Source organism: Thermobia domestica, chromosome 5 (assembly GCF_964235325.1).
Source record: "Thermobia domestica chromosome 5, izTheDome1.hap1.1, whole genome shotgun sequence".
NCBI classification, from domain to species: domain Eukaryota; kingdom Metazoa; phylum Arthropoda; class Insecta; order Zygentoma; family Lepismatidae; genus Thermobia; species Thermobia domestica.
Genome location: NC_137458.1, coordinates 39,521,084 through 39,536,648, shown reverse-complemented (window position 1 = coordinate 39,536,648; position 15,565 = coordinate 39,521,084). Strand labels below are relative to the sequence as shown.

The 15,565-nt window shown below is 31.3% G+C and overlaps 1 protein-coding gene across 50 annotated transcripts in view; it reads right to left on the bottom strand.

Annotated features, from left to right (window-relative positions):
* Positions 1-15,565, bottom strand: part of Dscam1 (Down syndrome cell adhesion molecule 1) — a 302,800-nt gene that overhangs the window by 54,906 nt on the left and 232,329 nt on the right. For 24 of the 50 annotated variants that reach the window (XM_081758547.1, XM_081758559.1, XM_081758574.1 and 21 more), the window contains 5 exons: positions 5,696-5,983; positions 3,752-3,871; positions 3,210-3,383; positions 2,037-2,184; positions 638-786 (listed from right to left, as the gene is read on the bottom strand). In XM_081758547.1, the coding sequence (XP_081614673.1) occupies positions 638-786; positions 2,037-2,184; positions 3,210-3,383; positions 3,752-3,871; positions 5,696-5,983 (879 nt within the window). Of the gene's footprint in view, positions 1-637; positions 787-2,036; positions 2,185-3,209; positions 3,384-3,751; positions 3,872-5,695; positions 5,984-7,754; positions 8,043-8,680; positions 8,969-10,579; positions 10,868-13,468; positions 13,754-14,981; positions 15,267-15,565 lie in introns of all 50 variants that reach the window. The other 26 variants (XM_081758591.1, XM_081758585.1, XM_081758581.1 and 23 more) reach the window with 6 other exon arrangements.

The window sequence follows — 15,565 nt, the reverse complement described above, 5'->3', positions numbered from 1 at the left end:
AAATATTATTATCATTATATTTCACACATACTTTTATAATAATCTTGAGACTGAAGCATAGAAAATCTAAGGCAACATTTTTATGGCTAAAGACATACAGGATATAAATCTAATCGGATGTAGTAACCATCATAAATTCTTCAAAACACTTCCAAGTAACTCATGAAATCTTGTCAAGAATAAATGTACTAATCAAAATCATTAGAATACATAATGGAAACAAAAAAAAAAAAAAAAAAAAAAAAAAAAAAAAAAAATAGTTGTACAAAAGAAAGTAATGAGAACTAAAAATCCATAATAATGGTAAACGTACTCATATAAGTTCGTCTGCCAAAAGGACAAACGAGCAGCAGGCACAAATGAGCCCAATATCTGGTTCAGGTTTTGAACACATCATTAAGCGACCCTAATATATTGTCAGTTCTTACATATTCGCCAGCTCAGCAGGTCTCGCACTTCACATATGTGCGAAGGTACAATGAATTTCAGTATTCATAGCTTGGCAACTGCGCCTATCTTTCTCACTCTTGCACCACAAACCGTTAAAAATAAACGCTCTCTGGCGTAAATAAGATAAGAGGGAATGTAAAGGGAAATATGTTTGACATGATGGAAAATAGGGTAATAAAAAACCTACCTTGAACTATTAGATTTATACTCGTATCATCACTGCCAAACGCATTAGTAGCTACACAAGTGAAAAGGGCAGAATCTCCTCTTTCAGTTCTTTTGATACTCAAGTCAGAGAGAACTCCATTTGGTAAAATTTCCTCTCGAATAGTATACCTGCAATTGCAATTTAAATCATAGAAATTAGGATATTACATAACTCTCAATATTTAGGGAAAAATGAACAAACAAGAAGAACAAGATTCTTCCGAATTTGATAAAATTGCCACATGGTCCCACAGCCGAATCTTACACTACCAGATTAGCTATTGTACGTTGAACTATGAAAAATGTTTGAAAGTGTGTAAATGTTGCATTTAGGCAGAACTTTCCTTATATCAAAATGTTTTTAATATTAATTCAGCTTTAAGAACTGATTATGGAACAAAATGCTTCCACTGTTAATACTAAGAGCTGAGATAGAAATGGAACATAGAACATGGACTCAGGGAACATTTGCTTGCAAAATAACTCAATATTATAGTTTTATAATCTTTGTGTTTAATCATTTTACCTCGTATGACCACTACATATCATCTACTAAAATACATATGAATGTCAATAGAACAGTTGATTAAGAAAAAGTCAATTTTCCGAGAAAACCCATGCATATAATATTGGTTTGCTATCATTCTCACGCGATACAATTTAGTTCCAAACCCTACCAATTTTACGCTTAAAACTTGAGTGCTCTCCTGTTAAGACACTGCGATATTAGTCATCATCATCAGCAGCAGCAGCAGCTATTTTGCTATTCTTGGCAGGTCAGCTGCCGCAACTGAGAAACTCTCATGTTCCATGGTCTTCAGTTAACCCTTCGTCTTCACGTACGATTTTTTTTAATATTCTCCATTAACTGTAGCATCTTTCGCCCCCTCTCTCTCTTTTCTGCCTCCATACCGTTTATCACGTCCCTCATAATAGTTCCTTTTCAGCCAATGTCCAAACACGTTCTCTTCGTCTTTTCAATTACATCTAAAATTGCTCTTTTCTACCCCATCATTTCTAGCACCCTTTCTCTCGTTTCTTCTCGACCCAGCTATTCTACACACCCACATTTAAAAAGCTTCCATTCTCTCATCGCTTTTGCGTAATGCCAATGTTTCTGGATATAGAGTACAATAGTCCACATGAAGCATTTTATGAGTCTTTTTCTCAACTATTTATTTAAGGATTACAAAATAGACTTTTCTTCCTCCTAAATGATTCTTTCACCATTTCTATCCTCAATTGTCTTTTACGTTCGCACTTCATATCATTATTAATTATACTACTTAGATAACGGAAACTAGCAAGTAATTAAATATATAAGTATTATTTAAGAAAATTATTATATAGAAATAAATTATTTAATAATATATTTGTACCTATTATCACTCTTTGGGTCCAGCCTCTTGTTATTCATGTTCCACAAGATTCCGATTGGCTTTTCTCCTCGAGCTTCACATTGGAGAACAGTTGGTTCACCTCTTCGAGATGTCTGATTTCTGAACTTAATTTCAAAATGAGGTGGAGCTAAAGATAACAGTCGTGACAATAATAGCTTTTTAAAAAAATATTATAGCATTTAAAAGTTAGATTAGTTGGAGACGATACTCTAACACAAGAATTTGTCAGTTAATGGTAAGAAACTTGCTTTAATTCATCGCTAAAACTAGTGACTACAATAGAAGAGTTCTAATAGAAGGAATTACAATTTTGCAATACTTTTGAATTATAGATGAAATTTATGTATCATAAATTCTAAAATTATTGAAATAAGAAAGATGAATTTGAACAAAATTGTGCTTTCAGTGATATAAATTTTCCCTTCAAATTACAGAATCATAACAAATTTTTATATAGCTTATACAACATAAATTGTAAAGATTGATGAATTTACGGTACATATTTTAAAATAACATCTCATTTTCATGTTTTTTTTTTTTTTTCAAATTATTCTGTAATTACGATTGAAAAAAAGAATCATACTACGTTTTGTTGGACTTCCAAATACGTACATAGAAATGGATGTAAATATAAATATAAATTCTTAATTTAAATTAGGATTAGCTGTAACAATACAAACATAAATACAGGACGTACAATATTTGAGGTTTAAAGTTACAACTTGCTTTTTGAACACCAATGAGTTAATTTTCATTAAAAATTGAAGGCAAAATAGCTAAAAAAAATCTCCCTTAAATATATTTTTAAATCATTACGAAATAAAATTATTTTTCTCTATTTTTTGGCATAATATGCTATTAGCAAAACTTTAAGGAAATATAATATCATACTACATCTATATATATATAATAGTATTTTTATTTGTAGTTAATTATATGCTTTTTTTTTTTTTTTTTTTTTTTTTTAAAGCTATTACGTCTTATAAATGACTCGTATATATTTTCAAAATTGTTCCAAACTCAACAAAGAATTTGCACTGTATTAACTTTTAAGAAAGTATTTTGCTTTATAAAAACGGGGCGGATAAATTCAAAGAGTTATAATAATCTCAAATAATTAATCATAAATTAAATATCATTATAAATACTTACCCTGCACACTAATTAATATGACGGCAGATAAGCCAGATCCAATACCATTTACTGCTTCACATAAATAGTAGCCTTCATTTGTTTTCTGTATATTGTTAATTGCTAATGTTCCATCTTCTACTTTAATATTAGGATTATTTGGTTTCAAATCTTTGTAATCACCTGGCATATCTCCTAAAATCAGTTTACAACAACATTAGCAGAGAACATTTTCCTTTCAACAATTAGTGTTTGTGTAAAAATCTCCTTTCAACAATTAGTGTTTGTGTAAAAATCTGAATATAATTTGTCATCTATGTAAACGAATGTGATACTTATTCGTTATCCATAATTTCCAAAATAATAATAATCAAATCTTAATAAGTGTTAGAACTTTGATTCATAAGATTCTCAAATACATAAAAGATATCAAGTCCTACATCAATGTTTTCTAAGCACTTACACGAGTTAGAATGTTTCTGACTTAAAATTTCAAACCTGACGAGATGTTTACATCATACAAAACCAAAATAGATAATTTTGCACATTTCTATTTTGCTTACCTGCTGCTTTCTTCCATGTTACTTGAGGTTTTGGAAATCCATCAGCCTTACATTCAACTTTTGCATCACTGCCTTGCGCAAAAGCTTTATCTGTAGGTTCTAATATCCATCTTGGAGGAACTGAAGCAAAATAAACTTTCATGTAATATATTTTCTCGAACCGGTTATACATCTAAAATGTAACTAGAATTTCTTTTTTTTTTTTTTTTTTTTTTGTTTTTTTAAAGTATTTTCTCAATTATTTTAATCTCAAAACTAATGAAAAAAATTTCAAAATTTATTAAAAGCACAAACTGAGTTACTTTTACATAATTTTATTTTGCAATTTTTTAAATTCTAATAATATACTTTTAAATTTATTCAATATATTTCATTAGAAATTGATTTGATGACATGTTGAAAAGAATTGAACTTAATCTTTCAAGAAAATACTGGAAAGTATTTAGACAATTTATCTTAATCAAATCACTTCCAAAAGTCACTGATTGTTTCAATTCTGTATGTATATACATTTTAAAGGTGTATATGTCCTTCCTTTTTCATATTACACAAATGGAAATATTAACTTTTCAAAAACTGTGGTAGTTTTCCTTATTCATAAATAAGTTTGCATATCCTAAGCTCGGACGAACTATAATATTATATCAATGTATATATTTATTCCGGTACAAATATTATCCGCGTCTAATATAAATTCCTAATTCTTAAAGCTCAATGAGTGACTTTCAGAAATTGAGAACAATAATCTACATCCTCCAAGACAGAATCTTAAATAATGTTACTAGAGAACTATATTTATTTCTGGTTATGTTCATTACGTTTTTGTTTAACCAGATAATGAACATTTAGCTTCAAATAAGTACCATTCATAATAAATTGCCGCAAATCATATTTAAAAATATAAAACACAGTTAACACTTATAAAGAATAGAAGTAAGACATTTTCAGAGAAGTAAATTTATATTGCATTTAAATTCTGAAAAGATTTATTGACAAATAAAATTCTTAAATGTATATTCAAAGGCAGCTTTATGTCAAAAAATCTACCAACTGATTCTGCCTTGGAATAAAAAAGAAAACAACACTACACTGACTAAACTACTTAAAAGATCTAAACAAAAACAAAGATGACAACTAATTTAATAAAAATTAAACCATAAACTCAATGATAACATGCATATTAATAAGACATGCAAATCAAAATTTATATCAAAATAGATATGAAAACTTAAGTCTCAGTTTCTTAGGTGGTTTTCTTTTATTCTAATTAATAGTACTAGTAACACATGGAACTGAGAATTAAGTTTCTAACAATAAAAAAAGTAAAGAACTAACTAAAAAGGTACATTATGGTAAAATATTGGTGCAACTATATGGAACGCGACCTAACCAAATATGATCCAGCACAGGGAATTCAAGAAAGGAAACATTAGGACAGGAAAGGAATGTGCTTGGATCATAAGATTCAGTGTTTTTGAAGATCAAGTTATATAAACTTTTCTAGAAGTTTAAGAAGACTAAAGTACCAACAAATAATCGATCAGAAGATTCTCAATAGTTTAACATGCTTGTATTATCTTATTAATGTCAATAGTTGTGTGTTACTTAGTTATTTACGTAAACTTGCGCATAGATCAACTGTAAAGTGAGTATACATGCTAAAATGCGAAAACGTGAAAGAAATCTGGCTTTAAAACTCAAAATCGAAAATAGTTCGTTCGCACCACGCCCAAGCAATAATAAAAATAAAAATAAAGTGATAAGTCACTCTTTTTTGTCAAATGGTAGTACACTATTAGTAACCGATCTTGCGTAGTTATTAATTACTACTTAAACTCAATTATACAAATATATAATAACGGAAGTAAATTCGTAAGCGTTTAGATATACAGTGTATGTAGTAGGAACGATATTAGGATATATTTGTCTCAGAAGTTTCATTACCCTTCACAATTAATTCAGCAGACGTATTAGTTGTTCCTGCTGCGTTAATAGCAGCGCATGTATATGTTCCAGCATTTTGGAAAGAAACACTTTGAATAATTAGCAAGCTTGTTTGTCGACCCACATTAACAGTAGTTGCCCCCAGAGATGCAGTAACAGCATTGCCATCCAAGAACCAATTAAAAGTTATTGGTAAATCACCCTTCGTCGCAACACAAGTCAATTGGACATAATCTCCTTCACTGCTATATTCGGACGAAAAAGAAAGGGGAAGAAGTGTTGCTTTTTCTGTAAAACAAAGCAAAATAACGGCGAATTAATTCATGTAATTTCTTTAAATACCCTTTACTTTCAATTGTGAAGAATGGCTTGCATTTCCAGCTGCATTACTCGCTACACAGGTATAATTTCCAGCATCTTCTACATTGATATGATGTAATGCGAGTATACTAGTCATGTCGTCAAGTTTTTGTATTACTGCGCTCATCCCTGTCCAAATTTCATGCCCATTTTTAAACCACTTTATAGTAATTGGTGTGTCGCCGACTAAAGCAGCACACAATACACGAACTGAAGTCTGGGCATTCACACCGTTTTGATCGAAGTTGAATGGTGTAACTTGCGGTGCCACTGAGAATAAGAACAAATATTTACATTTCAGTGTTTAATATCTGAAATTATGGAACTAGATGCGCGAGACGTAACTAATACGTCTTAAAGATATATATTTCTTGTAGAGTGCTTGTTGTAGAGTGGAATTTTAACTCTTCAAAAAATTTCTTTTCTCTGATAAATTAATTTTTCTACAGAAAGGAAGCCTAAATTTAGCCTCCACACCACTTTTTAATAATTTTTCTTCTTTACTAAAACAAAGATTCAGGTATATCCTGTTCCATTTTATTTATTTTGGAACCATGTATTTATATATTAGAATTGTTTATAAAGTAATTCAATGGAGCATTAAATATGATACAAAGAATCTGATTTCTAAAAACAAATATTTCAAATTATTCGTAATTTCTCAGTTTTTAATAAAATTACATTTTTTTTTTTTATTTGGCAGTTATAATCCACAGAATTCAATCATGGAAAGTAATTTCATAATATACTATACTATTTGGTTTCATGGTCCTCTTTCTTTGATTCTCCTAAACGCTGTGTTTATTTATATTTGATATTTCATTTATAATTTAATTTCTTTTTCAATAGTAAAGATATATGAGATATGGACTTAAAGTTTAATGTGAGATTCGAACTACGTTAACTTTTACTGGGAATCAAACCAAAACCTTCACATCCAAGGTGAAAGCGCTGTTATAGCTAAGGACTTGATTTTCGTAAGTGTTCACAAACCACGACAAACTACAGGAACTTTGCTAATATTTTACTCAGAGTGTGAAAATGTAAACAGCTGCAGAGGTTTAAAAGTTTAGATTCAACTGGTATCGCAGTTTCTACCTTTATATTATTTTATTTTTTATTTTTTCTTTCTGTGAAAGTTCTTTATCATATTGACACTATGATCATCTTGAACTTAGGACTTTTCGGTTCCGATTCTTGACTTCTATTATTATCGCATGTGAATGCTTTGCAGCTACTTGTTACATTACAAAAAAACATTTTTATAACGAACGCTTCCATAGTACTTCTTTTAGTATGCCTTCAGTAATTAAACCTGAAAACTTAAAGTACACTTTTCTAGAGAAGTTTCAGGTGTGTAGTTTGTTTCCTATCCTCCTCACACTTTTAGCTGATATGCTGTTTTATGTCTATCATGTATTTCAGCGTGTGCAAGATTCTCTTTCGATTTTGTTTTGCAAAAATTTTTCTTATGAAGTACTATTCAACTAGACAGAGAAAGTATTCAAGCTCAGTTAAATGAATTAAATATTAAGAGCAAATAACCTACTGAAGTAAATTCTACCACAAGACTGACTGGCATGCCACTCAACTTGATATTCGCTACTTATCAAAAGAAATTCAGTCAATTAATGGAAGGGTTGAAGAAAAAGGAGAGAAATGCTCTCGCGAAATATATTTATATATTATTTCTTCCTACCATATATATTAAGAGTTGCTGTAAAGTTAACAGATCCTGCTGCATTTCTTGCGGTACAAGTGTAATTTCCTTGATGACCGGAATTGGCAGGATCTACTAGCAAAAGACTTGCCCTTCTTCCAACTTTAGTTGTTGATATTCCCATTTGAGAAGAAAGTTTGGAACCTTGGAAGCTCCACGTTATCTCAAGAGGAGTATCTCCTTCAGATACCAAACAAGTAACTTGAGCTGCTTGACCCGCGTATATAGGTTCATCGCCAAATTGAAAAGGAATTATTTTGGGCAACACTGTAAGTAAAAACCTAAAATGAGAATAATATCTCTTGCATCTACTGTATATCCCCTAAAATACGAAAACGATGGGCCTCTGTTTGTAACCCAATAGAAATAAATACGGGGAAAATATTTTATAATAAAGAAATGTAGATTTGAAGTGATTTCAACTGTTGAAGTTAAAACAACTTAACAATATTACCCACGATGAATATAAATAAACGTTCTTGAGTAAGGGAAACAAAGGTAAAATAAATGTTTCAGTGTTTGCCATAGTGTTCTTTGATTAATTAGTAGATAATCCTACTCCATGAGCTGCATAAAATTATTAATTACGTGGTAATTGTTTAAGTAATTGAAGAAAATAGAACTGACATTATATCGTGTAACACACATTCGTACCATGTTTGTAGTACTAAGTTTGGAAATTGGAATTGGGTTACAGATTTAAACGTTGTTCTCCATTTAGTAGTACTTCAGTAGGATCTTTGATTTTATCATTGTATAGGAATTCAGAACGAAATTGTTTAGGCTGCAATAAAGCCAATACCCCATACATAAAACAGAATTATTTTGACAAATGAACAGTTCCAAAGAACTAAAATGATAGGACAGTATAAAAATAAATTATGTATGTATAATGCAGTTGGTACCAGTTACTTGAAGAACTGCTGAATATGATACTGCTCCGGCCCTGTTTTCAGCTATGCATGTGTAGTTCCCTGCGTGTTGTGCTGTCACAGAGGCAATATTTAATACTACACCAGTACTTCCCAAAGTCATTGTAGTTATGTCAGGAAGCAGTGTGACGTCTTTTCCTTCATATGTCCACTGAATAGCTAATGGTTTATCTCCACCCACTACTACACAAGGTACTGTTACAAGATAGCCTGCACTAAGAGGCTTTTCACCGAATGTGAACGGAAGAACTTCAGGAGGAGCTGGAACAAGGAATTATATTTGAGAACTATTGACACAAATAGAAGTTGTGCTTCCAGTGATGTTTGAGCAAGTTCTCAGTGAATTACCGGATTAATTCTAAAATTGAAGTGCACATAAAACATCCAAAAGTCAAGAATCAATCTCGAAATAATAAGTTGCATAGATACGAAATACAATGCGTTAGGTTTTCGTTTCATCCCTACTCTAAATAGAGCAGAACTCATTAATTAACAAGTAAGAGTAATCTTTAAATTTGAGTAAATAGTAGAGTTTAAATAGAGCAGAACTTTCAAAATAGTCACAGCATTTGTCAATTTATTATATTTAATATTCTGATCTTTTCGGTATTTAATGTTTAGATGAATTACATTATATACAATCGAAGGAACAGTAAATAAAAATATTATGTATGTATATGTATATAGTGATTATTTTCCACACACAAATAGTTGATCACACAGAAAGTTCCAGATATTTTTCTTGCTTTTTTTGGGCTGAATACAAAATAACTGAGATTCGTCAATTTGAGATCGAAGAAAAATCAGAGAAACATTGATATCTTACTAACACATCTTTGTGTCAGTTTTACTAGAACAACTAAAAAGAATGAAACAAGTATTTTATGCTATATTACTCGCATCATGGGATAGAGAAATGAAATAAAAAGTATCGCGCATACTTCTCCAAATACACGTTCGTAAAGTTTGTCTATTCTGTATTCTCTAACAGTGTTGAAATTTTTATTCTTTTAATTTTTAATAAAGGGGACTAGCTGCTCTGTATTATCTATTAATTCCTGATAATAGCGATAGTGACGGGCATATATCATTATTTTTCTTTCCTCTTCCTTTTCTACTTACAGATGACCATGGCGATAGAAATTGTTAGTATTATTCTTTTGCGCTATTGTGTATTCTCTTCTAGTATATATACACACAGACTCATGCACATGGATATGTGGTTGTAGAATGAGAATATTTTATCCAGATTGAATCTTTTATCCTGAAACTCATACTTTTGGGGAGATGGAACGAATTAGAAAGGATATGCCTTGAAGATTATACAAAATACTATTGAATGATCATGCAATATGTTTACCAGTTACGCGAAGTATTGATGAATGAGATATCATTCCGGCGTGATTTCTCACATGACACGTGTAATTTCCTGCGTGGGTTGCCCTCACTGAACTAATCGTGAGAATAGAACCTGAATCGCCCAGTGGCACTGTTGATATACCAGTGTCTTGAGAGACATTACTGCCTTGAAATGTCCATAGGACTGACATCGGCCTATCTCCACCAATAACAGCACACGTTACAGTGACTGGGTCACCCACGTTTAGTGATTCTTCTCCAAATGTAAAAGGCAAGAGTTTAGGAGGAACTGCGAAAGGAAATTTTTGATTACTACAAAATTAGTTTTATTCGATGACTATATTGTTTACATAGAAGCATAAACAATTTATTATACAAAAATGGTGAATACTTCATTATTTACACGAAGTGAGAGACTATATGACTACATATATATATATATATATATTTAGGAGAAAAGGACAAGCCAAGACATGGGTAAGTAGTTAATAAAACATTATCGGCTTCTTTTACCAGTTACTCGAAGAAGTGACGAATGTGATGCCATTCCTGCAGAATTCTGCACAATGCATGTATAATTTCCTGCGTGTTCTGCCCTTACAGATCTAATAGTTAATATAGATCCTGAATCTCCCAGAGGAAGAGTTACAATATCATTTTCCTGTGAGATGTTTGCACCGTGAAATGTCCAAAGTACAGACATAGGTTTATCTCCATCTATAATAGCACATGTCACTGTAACCGGATATCCTGCGTTTAATGTCTCTTCCCCAAAGGAAAATGGCAATATTTTAGGAGGAACTGTGAAGAAAAATAACACCCATATATGGTGAATCCACTATTCGTATTAGAATTCATATTATTCACTTAAGAATAGCTTTTGATATAAAGGATTAGGAGAGGTGATATTAATAGTATTTCTACAGAAATCTTGATAAGGAAAAGAAAAATAAAATGTGGAAAGTTTATTAAAATGTACAAACACCATTAACGGCAAGGTGAGCAGTGAAGTTTTTTGTTCCAGCAGCGTTCCTTACTGTGCAAGTATAATCTCCACCATGATTTGCTCGAATTGATTCAATAGTTAAAATACTAGTTCTGGAACCGATCTTAATCACATTAATGCCCGGAACGGACGACGCATTTTCATCATTCAGGGTCCAGATAATATCCATAGGTTCGTCTCCTTCCGTAACAACGCAATTCTGTTGAATAAATTGCCCTGCGTTAACTGGTCGGGTACCAAACGTAAATGGCGAAATTGAAGGACTAACTGGAATTATAATTAATACAATAAATAAAGTACGTTTTTGTATCTCGTATATATAAAAAAAAACATTTAATAAGGTACGGAGCTTCTATCTAATAAACGTGAATGGAAGTAGTTTTGACCAACTTTAACTTTTCCTAAAATATTCAAACCTAAAACGTAAGGATCATAACACGCTTTCGCCCTACTTCTTGTTTTAGTCTTTATCAATTCAAACAAAAAGCTGTATATTTTAATAGACTATTTAGCTGTATGAATTTTTAAAATAACTTTTCAAAGGTAGAAACAATTGTTTGAATTTTGTGTTTCCCAGCTTCCAGAATTCAAACAAACGTGTTTAAATTTTCTTAAAATATTATATTAAGTAATTCCTCAAAGTTCCTTTTCATTATTCTGCAATTTTCTGAATATTTGCAGGGCACTAATAACACGGATATTTTATTTGTAAAGAAGCAGAATAAGAAATCGATGTAAATAATATATATTTTCACGAATTATAACAAAAGCGTTTTAACTAATAACACGAATTGTTTATTTCAAGTGGATTTCAATAAATTGCTACACAAGGAAGCAGATGAAAAATTTGAAGAAGTATTGGGAGAAGAAGATTCTAATCATAAAATTGAGAGCATAATTTTGTTCCAGCTAAAACAGATGAACACGATCTATATTTTCAATATATAAGAAATTTTTGGTACACATGAGTTCCTATATTAAAAGCAAGGAACATTATTATATTTCGTAGGATAATTGTGATGCTAACAAACGTGTACTATTTAAATTACAGAACAGCCTATGTAAAGGTAGAGACTAACTAAAAACTAACGATTTAATACGCTATGTGTTAACTTTATAATTAAAACAAGAAGCTTTATAGACTAAAATAATGAATTTGACACAAAAGCGACTACACATATTGTTTGGTTGAGGTACCATACACTTGTAGTTCTGCAGAATGATTGGCTACGCCTGCATCATTTCTTGCTAAACACGTATAAATGCCTCTATGGCCTGCTGCTACGGAGGAAATAGATAGGAAATTGGCTCTATGCCCAATCATCATGGTGGATATTCCCATATGCGTTGACAAGGCTTCTCCGTGGAAGTGCCATGCGATATGAAATGGCTTGTCTCCTTTAGGGACGTGGCAAGTTAGTTGCACTGTATCACCAGCATTGGCAGGGCCATCAAATTCAAAAGGACTAATGTAAGGTGGCACTGTTATTGGATAAGACAATAATTAATCACTATTAATCAGAGTGAAATTCCCTTTATTCAGTTGCACGACTGTACTTTTTTAACACGTATTTAACATTTACTATTCAAACGAATAATATATTAATAAATAGGCCCTGATCCTTAAAACACATGTGATAAAACCCTTTAACTTGTAACGAGTCAATAAGCGGAAATCGAAATCTTAAGAGATGTTAGTAAAGAAACACACAACTGAATCCCATAATTATGAGAAATTTCAAATCATATTACTCACCTCTATGAGGAAAAAGAGAGCAAAGGTGTCTTAACTACAGAAGTAATGTTGGAATGAAGGAAATGAAGCGAAAACTAATTAAAATACGGATGTTTTAACTATTGTATGCATATTCTTTGAATCTTCTGTAATTTGGATTTTGAAGACATTCTTTGTTAAGAGGATTGAAAGGGGTCTACTAGAGGAGAAAGTTAACAAAACGAAATTCAGATTTTTTAAAAAATTGTTAGATGTCAAAATTCCATAAAGCAACATCTGAACGGTATACAATGATTTTAGCATATAGCTAATAAAATTAATAAAGAAATTAATTTTCTACAATGAAATAAAATGTAATTAAAATATCTTTCTATGTACTTGTTTTTGTTAAGTCTAAAATTATGAAAAGTGAACTTGCTAACTACTTGTTGATTAAGTGTAATTACATACTATATGGAAAGCAGTTTACTATATATATTTTGACGAAACGACAAGAAAAATTAATTATACAAAACTGTTACGATTCACCGAATATTTGATGAAAATACACATTTTTAGAGCTTATTTCGTATGTATTTTCTTATTTCTATTAAAGCTATACCATTCGTTTGTTGCTATAAGGAAACCTGAATTGAATTCATGTTATAACTACTAATAGTACCGTTTACATGAAGTTCTGCTGAATGATTTGCAACGCCTGCATCATTTCGTGCCAAGCACGTGTAAATACCCTTATGTCCTCCTGTGACTGAAGCAATTGATAAGAAATTAGCTCGATGACCAACCATCATTGTGGAGATTCCCATGTGCGTTGACAATGCTTCTCCATGAAAATGCCATGATATATAAAGTGGTTTATCCCCTTTAGGAACATGGCACGCAATTTGAACATTATCTCCGGCATTAGCAGGGCCGTCAAATTCGAATGGGGTAATGTATGGAGGCACTATTATTTAAAAAGAAAAAAAGGTAATACAGATATGAAAAACTGAGTAAGAAGAAAAAATAACAGGAAGACGAAAGCACGAAAAGTAAAGCATAAAATACGTGAGTGAGTAACAAAGAATTCCATATGGCGACATATATAAATGTGGTTATGATAATGTATGGGAGTGTGGTGATGATGAATCAAAACTCAGCATATTAATCCTGTAGATGCTGACAGTTAATTGAATGATTAGGCTGACAATGTTAAATTACATATTGATGATTTTGAAACAGTAGCTGAGTTAAATACTGCAAGCATGTTATGTATTATGTGATCTAAGAGTAAAATCACAGACACAAAATTCATTTAGATCAAGTCTATATCAACTGACAAATAATAATTATTTCCTGACATATTTCGAAGAATGTAATTTTTACCTCGATTTTTCTGTTTCTTTGTTCAACAAACGAATTACAAAAGGTATCATTTTAATGTTCCACCTGAAAATATGAATAAAAATACCAATTTAAATAAAAGTTTCAAAACAATGAGTGAAAAATAGAGTACCATTGATGTGAATTTCGGCTGAATAATTGGCTATATCCACCACATTTATTGCCAGAAGCAGAATATTTCTCTGTCCTATTACTGAAGAAATTTGCTGAATGCTATGCCATCATAGTGGAAACTCTCGAATGCTTCTTCACGGAAATGCCATGATATAAAAAGAGGTCTGTCTCCTCCAACAAGTAGGGTATAATGCGGTAAGTTTTTTCTTTAAAATAGTACCAAAAACAGAATTTTCAGCAAAAGATATTCGAGGAAACGGAATGCATAATGTTCATATACTGAGATAACTTCACTTTGGCCTCTATTACTCATATACATTATAAAAGTACCAATTAATTAACTGTTTTGTTAGTATATTTTCTCCCTACAACAATATAATCCCCCATACGTGTGATTCTACTTGGCATACATTAGTAGAACTTCCTGTGCATTGGGAGTTTTTTACCGAACATATTAAAGACCCCAAGTGTGTTAAAATGTTTAGATCTTCAACCAATCGTTGACTAAATCGTGATTAAATGTTAGTACTGAGGTCAATTACAAAATAGCTAATGAAACTTACGTCAAAGAAAAATACAATATATTTTAAAATAAGGGTTATTTCAGGGAAATAGGAAAGATTTCTTAGGAAGTTGGTCTCATAGCTGCAAAAATGGTATATTTTAATACGTCATACCATTTATATGCAGAGTTGTTGTATAATTCACAACACCTGCATCGTTTTTTGCAGTGCAAGTATAATTTCCACTGTGTGCTGCCAATAGAGACTTAATGAGAAGAATGCTTGACCTTTCTCCAATTTTAGTGGTAGTTATTCCTATGTGAGAAGACAAATCTTCTCCATGAAAACTCCATGTGATTTGTAGCGGTTTATCTCCTTTAAATACGTAACAATTCAGCTGTACGCTGTCACCAGTATTCAATTCTTCTTCCACAGAGAAAGGTAGAATGTGAGGAAGAACTGGATGAGGAAAAACCACAAAAGTATTAACATAAATGCAATGCTGATACTACATTTTCCCCTCTACATTAATTTTTCACTTTGTATATAAGCTAATTGTACATATATTCAAGAATAAATTCTAGCATGCTAAAAGATATGTTCTTCACGGATGAACTCAATTTAAAGTATATTCCGCCTATTTGAAAATATTTTTATATGTAGAACAAAGGAACATGACGACATGGTGTATGTTTTTCATTTAATTTTCATACATGATTTGTATTAGTGTATCTCTATGCATATATATAAAAATACAG